This window comes from Melitaea cinxia, chromosome 17, assembly GCF_905220565.1.
Source record: "Melitaea cinxia chromosome 17, ilMelCinx1.1, whole genome shotgun sequence".
NCBI classification, from domain to species: domain Eukaryota; kingdom Metazoa; phylum Arthropoda; class Insecta; order Lepidoptera; family Nymphalidae; genus Melitaea; species Melitaea cinxia.
Window position 1 is genome coordinate 2,760,409 of NC_059410.1, and position 14,897 is coordinate 2,775,305.

At 51.4% G+C, this 14,897-nt stretch overlaps 1 protein-coding gene across 1 annotated transcript in view; it reads right to left on the reverse strand.

The window, feature by feature from the left end:
- Window positions 1–213: 213 nt before the first annotated feature.
- The window catches only part of LOC123661798 (phospholipid-transporting ATPase ABCA3-like), a 62,186-nt gene continuing 47,502 nt past the window's right edge, over window positions 214–14,897 (reverse strand). The window contains exons 28-34 of the mRNA XM_045596738.1: window positions 13,430–13,543; window positions 13,225–13,358; window positions 12,383–12,530; window positions 12,088–12,295; window positions 5,478–5,626; window positions 4,588–4,673; window positions 214–1,388 (exon numbers count right to left, since the gene is read on the reverse strand). Of these exons, the coding sequence (XP_045452694.1) occupies window positions 1,218–1,388; window positions 4,588–4,673; window positions 5,478–5,626; window positions 12,088–12,295; window positions 12,383–12,530; window positions 13,225–13,358; window positions 13,430–13,543 (1,010 nt within the window). The 3' untranslated portion in view covers window positions 214–1,217. The remainder of the gene's footprint in view (window positions 1,389–4,587; window positions 4,674–5,477; window positions 5,627–12,087; window positions 12,296–12,382; window positions 12,531–13,224; window positions 13,359–13,429; window positions 13,544–14,897) is intronic.

The window sequence follows — 14,897 nt, forward strand, 5'->3', positions numbered from 1 at the left end:
TCTTTCTGGTGATTACAAAAGTTACGAAAAATTATTTTGTGTCATAATAACGATTTCTGCGATAGCTGAGTGATAGCGTCATCAGATTACTGTTCACTGGTCCAAGAAGACGTTTAGAGTTTAAAGATTAAAAGAAAATTAGAGTTTTTATTTTCAAAATACAACAAAATACAAGTTGGAAAATGTAGGATTTTATTTAAAAAAAAAAATGTGTATTTCTTTAAATGTTTTATTTACAGAAATTTACCAATAGACATAAGTGCATACATTTTCATAAAAATTACATTCAATCAGTCATACCTATAATACGGTATAAATATTACACAAAAATTCTATACACACTGTGACTTATATTTTTACTCGATAATTATTTGATCATTCTTGTAGATATTTTTTACAATACTTTGTAAATACGAAACGACACGACCGACGCCGGATCGCAGACGCGTTAGTTTAACTGGCACAGGGTTTCTTTCGAAATCAGTGGTGCCGCCAGCGTTATGACTTAGAAATAGTTGCTAAAAATTAACACAGGTAATAGACAGCTTTATAAGTTCTAAAAAATAAATAAATCCGTTATTTATTTGGTTTACAGTTAAATCATATAGTTACAAATCTTATATGTATGACTAAAATGTATTTATCTGACTTATCGGTATTTTATCTGAATAAAAGAGTAGCTGTCTTCTTGAAATTGAGCACATGAGACATATTGTATCTTAATTGGACAGAGTTTACCAAATAATTCGTTCGCGTTTTAAAACTATAGAGAGACTATACGTTAAGCTAATGCTTTTAAAATGAGATTTCGAAAATTGACAGAGCATTTCCAATTTTGCCTCGAATTCGGAATAATGTTTATATACTTTACAAAAGTTATAAGACCGTAATATACTTAATAACTTGTAAATATCACATTTCCATAAAAGTACTTAAGTTACCATCATATTAAGTAGACCTATACAATTAAAAATGGTGGATGAATTTCTTTGATAATAAATATTTTTTATATGGAAAATATGTTTAAATGGAATGCTTAATACTGATTCCTTGTGCAACACATATTTTTTATTTTTAGCACACAAATTATTAGACATATAGTCGTTTAGTGCCATAGACACGGCATATGACATTTTAACTGATTGACCTTCAAATTTTATTTAAAGGTTATTTAAATAATTAAAGTGTTTTAAAGTTAAATATAACACGTGCATGGTCTAGACGGGTGCGGGCCCGTCCTCCCGCGCCAGAGACAAGAACACTTCCTCGAGCGTGGTCTCCGTCAGCGAGTAGTCCTCGAACAGCGCGAACTCGCCCTTGAGGCGCTCCAGCTCCGAGAACAGCTCGCTGTAGCGCAGCGGGGACTCGATGTGGTAGTGCAACATCGTCTGCAAGAGAGTTTTGAGTTAATATGTTACTATAAAAATATAATAGGTCGGGGAAATAGTCCTATCGTATTTTCTAGTATAAAGTTGCATTACAATCTTTTTGGTTACTGTATTGTTTGTAATTTGTGGCTAGTTTCGATACCATGCAAAGGTGGCATTTTAAATATGAAATCAAACGTAAGTAGAAAACAGTTTCCCACCATTTTTTATTTGCTTTTCTTTCCGCCAAAAAAGGCGAATTCAAGAAAGAAATTGGTACACTTTAAAGTTTTACTTTAAATAAAGGTAGAAATCCGACTCAAGCCGCGAAAAAATTTTTGTGTCGTTACGGACCTAATGCGGTGTCAGTAATTCATTTATTTTTTAATTAGTTTTAGCGTTCTCAGTCAGGAAATTTTGATGTCAAAGTTGCATTTTGCTCTGGTCGTCCAGTTATGGATAAACGTGACGACATTTTTGAAAAAGTGGAGCTAGATCGACATTTGAGTATTATATATTGATATAGCTGAAGATCTAAAAATTGAGCATATAATAGTTTCTACCCACTGGAACAAGGCTGGCTTTACAAAAAAAGGATCAATATATGGGTGCCACATGAACCCCCTGAAAGAAACCTAATGGACCCGGTATTCATTTGCAATTCTCTCTCAGGTTGATTACAGGTGACGAAAAGTGGACCACGTAATATCATCAAAGATCGCGCACAGACTATCGCGAAACTGGGGAAATCGCACGAACCTTATGAAAAACATCCCGTAAGGAAACTTGAGCGCCAAGATAGTAAATACTGCGAATAGCCCTTCTTTGCAATATAAGTCTTGACATCCTATGAGACTTAGGCAAAAAATTGAGAATAAGCGGCCATAATTGATCAACAAAAAAAATTTGTTGTCTTTCATCACGATACACTCGAGCATATATCTTTGTCTTTCTTTTTGTCTGTAGCCAAAACAAAAATTGAGAGACTTTGACTGGGAAGTCTTAAAGCATCCACCATACAACCCTTATCTTACACCCTCAGATTTCTAAATAGTAGCAAAATATTTTGGGCACAACAGAGCTAATGATTCCAGGCGAAAGCCTGACGGCCCATCAGCGTCTCCTTGTCGAGGGCGATTTAGTCCAACCGAAAAATAAACTAGCCGTGAAAAGCTAACTTCCTAGTAGAGGTTGAGAGTCAAAATTTGTAAGCTCACACCAGAACTGCTCAAGAGTTTTGGGATAAAACACAATCCGCAATCACTGTGATAGGAAAGTCACAATGGCGTTTCTAAGGTGACTAAGTGAAGGTGGTGATTCGAGCAAAGAAGACTTAGCTTAAAAAATTAAGCTTTTAAAAATGGACAACATACGAACTCTCCTGAAGATAGTGAAGTGTACAATGCTGCCAAACGTGCCAGCAAGAGAGTGGTAGCCATAACCCGTAGAGAGAGTGTATCACCACTATATGGTAAGCTTGAAATTGCGGAGAAGCAATAGCTTACAAGCTGGGCTGAAGATCTTTACATTAGAGACTCTCAGGACACGCTGCTTTGTAAGCACGTCTCTGTGAAGGATAGATGGAAAAGCTACTTCCAGGGAGTTCTAAACATCCAGCACCCATATAATCTTCCAAGTGAGTCACTACATAACCCAGAACTTGTTGCTCTAATAACATCTAACGAAATCCGTGATTGTTTTCGCCATTTGAAAAATCGGGAATCGACTGGTAAATCGAGTATTGGAAGTCTTTGAGCTCCCTTCAACTGCATCTTGTATATTGGAACCTAGCCAGTGACGCCTTAGCATCACCATCCCCATTTACAAGAACAGGGACAGTATCTAAGATCGCGGTCTTACTATGGGAGTCAACTTCCATAGAACATGGTCAAGTGTCACAATGTAGCTCTTCTAACGTGTTATCGACCGCAAGCTTCGTTAGGGGTGTGTTGACTGACTGTCAGTATAGGTTCCAGCTAGGATCAGGCACTATATATCCCTTTTTTGCGCTCAGAACTTTGATGAAAGCATACAGCAACAAAAGGAGAGCTTTGTTTTTAGTTTTGTAAAAGGCTTTTGACTTTGTGCCTCCTCAATGTATTTAGTGGGTGTTACGCTTGAAAGGTATGCTTGAAGCCTATATTGGCATACTTAGAGACTGTTATCGCAATTCTGCTTCTCTGGTTAAACGCCGTGTTAGCGCAACGGTCACAGCCATGTATTGTACCTGTCACGCTGGCGGTTGCGGGTTCGATCCCCGCACATGACAAACATTTGTATTGGCCATACAGGTGTTTGCCGTGGTCTGGGTGTTTGTGCAGTCCTTTTAGGCCTCCCTACCGTGCCTCGGAGAGCACGTTAAGCCGTCGGTCTCGGTTGTTATCATGTACCTGATAGCGATCGTTACTCATAATAGGGAATATATCCGCCAACCCGCATTGGAGCAGCGTGGTGGATTAAGCTCTGATCCTTCTCCTACATGGGAAAAGAGGCCTATGCCGAGTAGTGGAATATTACAGGCTGAAGCAAAAGCAGGTTAGAACCGCTGTTGCCGAAACCTGATTCTTAACGATTCCTGTAGTTAGTGTACAAAGGGCCCGGCTCTTTGTTCCTTCTTAAAAACAGCAGTCTCAAGCTAAATGTGGCGAAGTATGAGTAAGTATCGATCAAGCTTAATGGACAGATATACAAGAGCATTATTTAACCGGTCCTCTTTTATGGAACTGAGCGCTGGCCAGCACTATCTCTGCACACTCAAGAACTTCATAAAACGGAAATGAAGATGTTGCGATTATCGATAGATTGTGCAACTTCTTTATAGGAACTAAACCTCCCGCATAACAAACAAAGCGCTGGCTAGATGTCGTCGACATAAGGGCCAATGGTCAAATCGAGAATAATGAAAAAGATCGTGCAGAGTGGAGGAGCGTTAGTCGTAAGACAGATCTTGGCAATAAAAGCTATGATTAATAAAGCCAAGTAAAAGAAAAAAATTACACAGCTAATAGGAAACAAAGTATTTTCCTGAAAACTTAAAAATCCAAGGATTTATCATATGGACGAATGTCCGTGACATACACCGTATATGTCGAAGTTGAGTCACGAGCTATTTTTATATGTTTAAATTGTTTTTTTTTTAATTAGTAAAAACTTTCTATCAAAGCATAATATTAAGTATGAATATAGAGTAAGTGTTATTGAAAGTGATAATAAAGTTTACCTTATGTTCATCTCGTAGGGTGCAGTTAAACGCTTGTTGCAGAGCTGCTTTCAAACGGTTTACTTCGGATTTAGAACTATCAGTCACTGAAACAAATAATGAGTTTTACGAATGTGGAAAATCTAAGGCCGATAGAATATACATAGGAAAATTAGATGCTTATCGAATTCAATTATAGAACTGCGTATTGTAACTATCAATTTACTTTGTAAAATTTATATATTGCAACAAAAGTGGTACTGTAGTTGAACTGGGGGAGAAGGTCGCTACCCTCGGTACCACTGCCACCCTTCGGTACCCCATGGTTATGGAGATATCATGGAGATATCTATGGTTAAAAATTTTGAGATGAGAAGAAGAATTCCGCAGCTTTCACACGTTATATTCACATTTCACACGTTATTTTCACATTTTACTCGTTATTTTCTCATTTTACGCGTTATTTTCACATTTCTTTTATTTATAACAGGAATACGTAAAAATGATCTCGACTGCAAGATCTACAAACGAAACAACTTACGTTGCTCATGCTCCATTCCGCAGCTTTCACACGTTATTCTCATATTTCACGCGTTATTTTCACATTTCACACGTTATTTTAACAAACGATACGATGTTTTTTACTTAAATATATTTTATTCTCACTTATTTACTGTCATATACGAAAAATATTGAATATTTCATTTCATTTTTAATGATTGTTACTGAATATATGACAGTAAATAAACTATATTTTATACATATTAAAAACAATTCTTTGTCATATTTATTTTAACTATATATACTAAGCCCATAGTTTTTATATATCAGCTTATTTCTATTATTTATTTAACGTGATAAAGAGGGAGAAGCAATGCCGATGAGCTTATCAGTAACAAGATTTCGTTCACCATCAGTAGCTGCAGGGGTGGTGAGCTTGATGAGCACGGCGTGTCCCGCCGCGTGCGCCGCGCGCAGCTCCGCCGGCTCGCCCAGCGCACGCACCCGCCCGCCCGCCATGATGGCGATCCGCCCGCACAGCGCCTCCATCTCGTCCATACTGCGGACACGTCGCACTCGTTACCGACACTCATACAGGTGTAGCACGTCACACACACACACACGGCCGGCTCGCCCAGCGCACGCACCCGCCCGCCCGCCATGATGGCGATCCGCCCGCACAGCGCCTCCATCTCGTCCATACTGCGGACACGTCGCACTCGTTACCGACACTCATACAGGTGTAGCACGTCACACACACACACACACGGCCGGCTCGCCCAGCGCACGCACCCGCCCGCCCGCCATGATGGCGATCCGCCCGCACAGCGCCTCCATCTCGTCCATACTGCGGACACGTCGCACTCGTTACCGACACTCATACAGGTGTAGCACGTCACACACACACACACGGCCGGCTCGCCCAGCGCACGCACCCGCCCGCCCGCCATGATGGCGATCCGCCCGCACAGCGCCTCCATCTCGTCCATACTGCGGACACGTCGCACTCGTTACCGACACTCATACAGGTGTAGCACGTCACACACACACACACGGCCGGCTCGCCCAGCGCACGCACCCGCCCGCCCGCCATGATGGCGATCCGCCCGCACAGCGCCTCCATCTCGTCCATACTGCGGACACGTCGCACTCGTTACCGACACTCATACAGGTGTAGCACGTCACACACACACACACGGCCGGCTCGCCCAGCGCACGCACCCGCCCGCCCGCCATGATGGCGATCCGCCCGCACAGCGCCTCCATCTCGTCCATACTGCGGACACGTCGCACTCGTTACCGACACTCATACAGGTGTAGCACGTCACACACACACACACGGCCGGCTCGCCCAGCGCACGCACCCGCCCGCCCGCCATGATGGCGATCCGCCCGCACAGCGCCTCCATCTCGTCCATACTGCGGACACGTCGCACTCGTTACCGACACTCATACAGGTGTAGCACGTCACACACACACACACGGCCGGCTCGCCCAGCGCACGCACCCGCCCGCCCGCCATGATGGCGATCCGCCCGCACAGCGCCTCCATCTCGTCCATACTGCGGACACGTCGCACTCGTTACCGACACTCATACAGGTGTAGCACGTCACACACACACACACGGCCGGCTCGCCCAGCGCACGCACCCGCCCGCCCGCCATGATGGCGATCCGCCCGCACAGCGCCTCCATCTCGTCCATACTGCGGACACGTCGCACTCGTTACCGACACTCATACAGGTGTAGCACGTCACACACACACACACGGCCGGCTCGCCCAGCGCACGCACCCGCCCGCCCGCCATGATGGCGATCCGCCCGCACAGCGCCTCCATCTCGTCCATACTGCGGACACGTCGCACTCGTTACCGACACTCATACAGGTGTAGCACGTCACACACACACACACGGCCGGCTCGCCCAGCGCACGCACCCGCCCGCCCGCCATGATGGCGATCCGCCCGCACAGCGCCTCCATCTCGTCCATACTGCGGACACGTCGCACTCGTTACCGACACTCATACAGGTGTAGCACGTCACACACACACACACGGCCGGCTCGCCCAGCGCACGCACCCGCCCGCCCGCCATGATGGCGATCCGCCCGCACAGCGCCTCCATCTCGTCCATACTGCGGACACGTCGCACTCGTTACCGACACTCATACAGGTGTAGCACGTCACACACACACACACGGCCGGCTCGCCCAGCGCACGCACCCGCCCGCCCGCCATGATGGCGATCCGCCCGCACAGCGCCTCCATCTCGTCCATACTGCGGACACGTCGCACTCGTTACCGACACTCATACAGGTGTAGCACGTCACACACACACACACGGCCGGCTCGCCCAGCGCACGCACCCGCCCGCCCGCCATGATGGCGATCCGCCCGCACAGCGCCTCCATCTCGTCCATACTGCGGACACGTCGCACTCGTTACCGACACTCATACAGGTGTAGCACGTCACACACACACACACGGCCGGCTCGCCCAGCGCACGCACCCGCCCGCCCGCCATGATGGCGATCCGCCCGCACAGCGCCTCCATCTCGTCCATACTGCGGACACGTCGCACTCGTTACCGACACTCATACAGGTGTAGCACGTCACACACACACACACGGCCGGCTCGCCCAGCGCACGCACCCGCCCGCCCGCCATGATGGCGATCCGCCCGCACAGCGCCTCCATCTCGTCCATACTGCGGACACGTCGCACTCGTTACCGACACTCATACAGGTGTAGCACGTCACACACACACACACGGCCGGCTCGCCCAGCGCACGCACCCGCCCGCCCGCCATGATGGCGATCCGCCCGCACAGCGCCTCCATCTCGTCCATACTGCGGACACGTCGCACTCGTTACCGACACTCATACAGGTGTAGCACGTCACACACACACACACGGCCGGCTCGCCCAGCGCACGCACCCGCCCGCCCGCCATGATGGCGATCCGCCCGCACAGCGCCTCCATCTCGTCCATACTGCGGACACGTCGCACTCGTTACCGACACTCATACAGGTGTAGCACGTCACACACACACACACGGCCGGCTCGCCCAGCGCACGCACCCGCCCGCCCGCCATGATGGCGATCCGCCCGCACAGCGCCTCCATCTCGTCCATACTGCGGACACGTCGCACTCGTTACCGACACTCATACAGGTGTAGCACGTCACACACACACACACGGCCGGCTCGCCCAGCGCACGCACCCGCCCGCCCGCCATGATGGCGATCCGCCCGCACAGCGCCTCCATCTCGTCCATACTGCGGACACGTCGCACTCGTTACCGACACTCATACAGGTGTAGCACGTCACACACACACACACGGCCGGCTCGCCCAGCGCACGCACCCGCCCGCCCGCCATGATGGCGATCCGCCCGCACAGCGCCTCCATCTCGTCCATACTGCGGACACGTCGCACTCGTTACCGACACTCATACAGGTGTAGCACGTCACACACACACACACGGCCGGCTCGCCCAGCGCACGCACCCGCCCGCCCGCCATGATGGCGATCCGCCCGCACAGCGCCTCCATCTCGTCCATACTGCGGACACGTCGCACTCGTTACCGACACTCATACAGGTGTAGCACGTCACACACACACACACGGCCGGCTCGCCCAGCGCACGCACCCGCCCGCCCGCCATGATGGCGATCCGCCCGCACAGCGCCTCCATCTCGTCCATACTGCGGACACGTCGCACTCGTTACCGACACTCATACAGGTGTAGCACGTCACACACACACACACGGCCGGCTCGCCCAGCGCACGCACCCGCCCGCCCGCCATGATGGCGATCCGCCCGCACAGCGCCTCCATCTCGTCCATACTGCGGACACGTCGCACTCGTTACCGACACTCATACAGGTGTAGCACGTCACACACACACACACGGCCGGCTCGCCCAGCGCACGCACCCGCCCGCCCGCCATGATGGCGATCCGCCCGCACAGCGCCTCCATCTCGTCCATACTGCGGACACGTCGCACTCGTTACCGACACTCATACAGGTGTAGCACGTCACACACACACACACGGCCGGCTCGCCCAGCGCACGCACCCGCCCGCCCGCCATGATGGCGATCCGCCCGCACAGCGCCTCCATCTCGTCCATACTGCGGACACGTCGCACTCGTTACCGACACTCATACAGGTGTAGCACGTCACACACACACACACGGCCGGCTCGCCCAGCGCACGCACCCGCCCGCCCGCCATGATGGCGATCCGCCCGCACAGCGCCTCCATCTCGTCCATACTGCGGACACGTCGCACTCGTTACCGACACTCATACAGGTGTAGCACGTCACACACACACACACGGCCGGCTCGCCCAGCGCACGCACCCGCCCGCCCGCCATGATGGCGATCCGCCCGCACAGCGCCTCCATCTCGTCCATACTGCGGACACGTCGCACTCGTTACCGACACTCATACAGGTGTAGCACGTCACACACACACACACGGCCGGCTCGCCCAGCGCACGCACCCGCCCGCCCGCCATGATGGCGATCCGCCCGCACAGCGCCTCCATCTCGTCCATACTGCGGACACGTCGCACTCGTTACCGACACTCATACAGGTGTAGCACGTCACACACACACACACGGCCGGCTCGCCCAGCGCACGCACCCGCCCGCCCGCCATGATGGCGATCCGCCCGCACAGCGCCTCCATCTCGTCCATACTGCGGACACGTCGCACTCGTTACCGACACTCATACAGGTGTAGCACGTCACACACACACACACGGCCGGCTCGCCCAGCGCACGCACCCGCCCGCCCGCCATGATGGCGATCCGCCCGCACAGCGCCTCCATCTCGTCCATACTGCGGACACGTCGCACTCGTTACCGACACTCATACAGGTGTAGCACGTCACACACACACACACGGCCGGCTCGCCCAGCGCACGCACCCGCCCGCCCGCCATGATGGCGATCCGCCCGCACAGCGCCTCCATCTCGTCCATACTGCGGACACGTCGCACTCGTTACCGACACTCATACAGGTGTAGCACGTCACACACACACACACGGCCGGCTCGCCCAGCGCACGCACCCGCCCGCCCGCCATGATGGCGATCCGCCCGCACAGCGCCTCCATCTCGTCCATACTGCGGACACGTCGCACTCGTTACCGACACTCATACAGGTGTAGCACGTCACACACACACACACGGCCGGCTCGCCCAGCGCACGCACCCGCCCGCCCGCCATGATGGCGATCCGCCCGCACAGCGCCTCCATCTCGTCCATACTGCGGACACGTCGCACTCGTTACCGACACTCATACAGGTGTAGCACGTCACACACACACACACGGCCGGCTCGCCCAGCGCACGCACCCGCCCGCCCGCCATGATGGCGATCCGCCCGCACAGCGCCTCCATCTCGTCCATACTGCGGACACGTCGCACTCGTTACCGACACTCATACAGGTGTAGCACGTCACACACACACACACGGCCGGCTCGCCCAGCGCACGCACCCGCCCGCCCGCCATGATGGCGATCCGCCCGCACAGCGCCTCCATCTCGTCCATACTGCGGACACGTCGCACTCGTTACCGACACTCATACAGGTGTAGCACGTCACACACACACACACGGCCGGCTCGCCCAGCGCACGCACCCGCCCGCCCGCCATGATGGCGATCCGCCCGCACAGCGCCTCCATCTCGTCCATACTGCGGACACGTCGCACTCGTTACCGACACTCATACAGGTGTAGCACGTCACACACACACACACGGCCGGCTCGCCCAGCGCACGCACCCGCCCGCCCGCCATGATGGCGATCCGCCCGCACAGCGCCTCCATCTCGTCCATACTGCGGACACGTCGCACTCGTTACCGACACTCATACAGGTGTAGCACGTCACACACACACACACGGCCGGCTCGCCCAGCGCACGCACCCGCCCGCCCGCCATGATGGCGATCCGCCCGCACAGCGCCTCCATCTCGTCCATACTGCGGACACGTCGCACTCGTTACCGACACTCATACAGGTGTAGCACGTCACACACACACACACGGCCGGCTCGCCCAGCGCACGCACCCGCCCGCCCGCCATGATGGCGATCCGCCCGCACAGCGCCTCCATCTCGTCCATACTGCGGACACGTCGCACTCGTTACCGACACTCATACAGGTGTAGCACGTCACACACACACACACGGCCGGCTCGCCCAGCGCACGCACCCGCCCGCCCGCCATGATGGCGATCCGCCCGCACAGCGCCTCCATCTCGTCCATACTGCGGACACGTCGCACTCGTTACCGACACTCATACAGGTGTAGCACGTCACACACACACACACGGCCGGCTCGCCCAGCGCACGCACCCGCCCGCCCGCCATGATGGCGATCCGCCCGCACAGCGCCTCCATCTCGTCCATACTGCGGACACGTCGCACTCGTTACCGACACTCATACAGGTGTAGCACGTCACACACACACACACGGCCGGCTCGCCCAGCGCACGCACCCGCCCGCCCGCCATGATGGCGATCCGCCCGCACAGCGCCTCCATCTCGTCCATACTGCGGACACGTCGCACTCGTTACCGACACTCATACAGGTGTAGCACGTCACACACACACACACGGCCGGCTCGCCCAGCGCACGCACCCGCCCGCCCGCCATGATGGCGATCCGCCCGCACAGCGCCTCCATCTCGTCCATACTGCGGACACGTCGCACTCGTTACCGACACTCATACAGGTGTAGCACGTCACACACACACACACACGGCCGGCTCGCCCAGCGCACGCACCCGCCCGCCCGCCATGATGGCGATCCGCCCGCACAGCGCCTCCATCTCGTCCATACTGCGGACACGTCGCACTCGTTACCGACACACATATAGGTGTAGCACGTCACACACACACACGGCCGGACGGACGGACGGACGGACGGACGGACGGACGGACGGACGGACGGACGGACGGACAGACGGACAGACAGACAGACGCACACGCACGCACACACGTTACCTGTGCGAGGTGACCACCACGGCGCGGTGCGGCTGGGCGCGCCTCAGCGCGGCCCACACCCTGCGGCGCGCGGCCACGTCCACCCCGGCGGTGGGCTCGTCCAGCAGCGTCACCGCCCCCCCGCGACTCAGCGCCGCCGCCGCCGCCAGCCGACGCGCGCAGCCGCCCGAGTAGCCCGACACCGCGCGCCGTGCGTACTGCTCCAAACCTGCGGCACGGGTAAGTCACTTCAATACTATCCACAGGGAAACTATATGGAATCGGTCCTTTCCCGTCTCGGATCTGAGTCGCTCACCGACGGTCTCGATCCAAGCTTTGATTTCGCTCTCGACGTCTGCGGCGTTTAGTCCTCGTAAGGTCAAGAGCAGCTTCAAGTTGTCATAGCCCGTGAGGAACCCGTCGAGCCCGGAGAACTGAGGGCAGTATCCGAGCGACTGCATATACTGTGGACATGAAATTTGTAAGTACTACGCGAACAAATTGCTAAACCTTTATGAAAATGAGCAATATGATTTTGTTTTGTGAGATTTGTGTTGATGATTTCAAAGATAATCTAATTATTTTGTCACCAGGTTCAACTACACTAACTTCATCGTGCCATGTATCGCACGGCACGTTCTCGCAACACATAAAAAATACGGCTTGTTCTACTTCAGCATATCGCAGTCCACTGCTAGAGGTAGGCATCTCCAAATTCGTGATAAACATCCCGGTGCTCCGCAATCCACATCCAGCTTTCACCGGCAATCTTACGTAGATCGTCGGTCTATCGGACCGAAGAATATCCCACACTGCGTTTGACAATACGCGGTCTCCAATCCAGGAAACGTCTACTCCAGCGGCCATCGGTCTGCGACCTTGCTTATTCTAAGGATAGGTCGGTTACTTCCGCATTGCGAAATCTTTGAAGCGAAGAACGCCCAGCCCAACCAAATCCTTCCATTAGCTCCCTTCTCAAAGATGTTTCAACCAAGTTGAATGCTATGGCCTAGGTAGGCATAATCCTCCCAGGGGAAGTTGCTAGATCTCCTACTGGGCGTGTCCCCCGAGTGGCGGATGGGGGCATGTCACTTGCTTGCCCTGCTTGCGAGTGGTAGGGGTCGTAGATTTGGATATAAGAAGTATCTAGAGACTCACATCACTCGAGAATCTGGACATGAAGTGTCCGTTAGCGAACAGAGAGCCCCGCGTGGGCCACTCGATGCCCGTCATCATCTTGAACGTGCTGGACTTGCCCGCGCCGTTGACGCCCAGCAGCCCGAAACATTCACCTAAATATTATCATAATAGTTATTTTTCTCTGTCGACATGATACATGGTGATTCTAGAAGAAAAGTCGTACCCTTTTTAACTGAGAAGCTGACGCCTTGAACTGCGTTGCACGGCTTGCCGAATATGCGCCAATATTTCTTGTGAAGGTCGTTAACAAGCATCGCGTCCTGGATCTGCTTTTTTGCTAGGAGACAAATTGTTTTACTGTTATAGATCATTACTTTTAGTGTGAACGTAGCAACTAAAAGATTTATTTCCTTGGAACCGGCGAATTGTACGTTTATTAGAAATTTATAGTACCAAACATAGTTTAGACACACAAAATTAACGCAAGTCAATATATATATATATATATATATATATATATATATATATATATACATATCTTCCGGCGGACAAATATATTGGACAAAACCGGGCTAAGCTCTAGACTAGGAAAAACCGAATTATGGCGTTTTTGGGTGTGGAGGGCGGAGGGTGTAGGGGAAGCTATACAAGGTAACACTGCCACACTTCGAAAGCCCCATGGTTATGGAGATATCCATGGTTAAAGTTTTGAGATTAGAGGAAGAATTTAAAGCTATTATAATACCTTTGAGCTCCGCGTCGTCGTCGGACTTCACCTTAGCTCCGGCGCTGCGGGCAGTGCAATCCATGTACCGTTTCGCAACTTTATAAGTTATTTTCGAACAGGAGTACGTAAAAACGATCTCGACTCCAAGATCAACAAACGATACAACTTGCGGTAAGCATGTTTAGTTCCGTAGCTTTCAGATGTTATATTCACATTTCAGACGTTAAGTTATTATTTTCACACGGTTTTTTAACAAAAGATACAACTGATGTTTAATGACTGAGATATAGATGCTTAAAAAAAAATGGCGCGCCACTTATCGTTTCGCTCATGAAACGGAACATAATTAAAACATAACATGAAACAAGGCTGTATGGTCTTAGACCTTTGGTATTACAGTTATTTAAACAAAAACAATGAATTTATGCTTACATTGTTTTGGAGCGAAACGATAAGTGGCCTGTCATTTTTTATTAAAACATCTATTTCTCAGTTGTTCAACATTAGTTGTATCGTTTGTTAAAAAACCGTGTGAAAACGTTAAATTAACGCGTGGAATGTTAAAATCAAGTGCGAAATGTGAAAATAACATGTGAAAACTATGGAACGGAGCATGAGTAACGTAAGTAACGTAACGATACAATCGTTTGTTGTTCTTGGAGTCGAGATTGTTTTTATTTTGAAAATAACTTATGAAACGTGAAAATAACGTGTGAAATATGAAAATAGCGTGTGAAATGTGAAAAAAAAACGCGCGTGAAATGTGAAAATAATATGTGGACGCTGCGAAATTCTTCTTCTAACCTCAAAACTTTAACCGTGGATATCTCCATAACCATGGGGTTTCGAAGTGTGACAGTGGTACCAGGGGTAGCGTTCCCCCCACGGTCCCGAAATTCGGTTTTTCCTAATCTAAAGCTTTACCCAAAACTGTAGATGATCTGCTGACACAGAAATTAAGAAA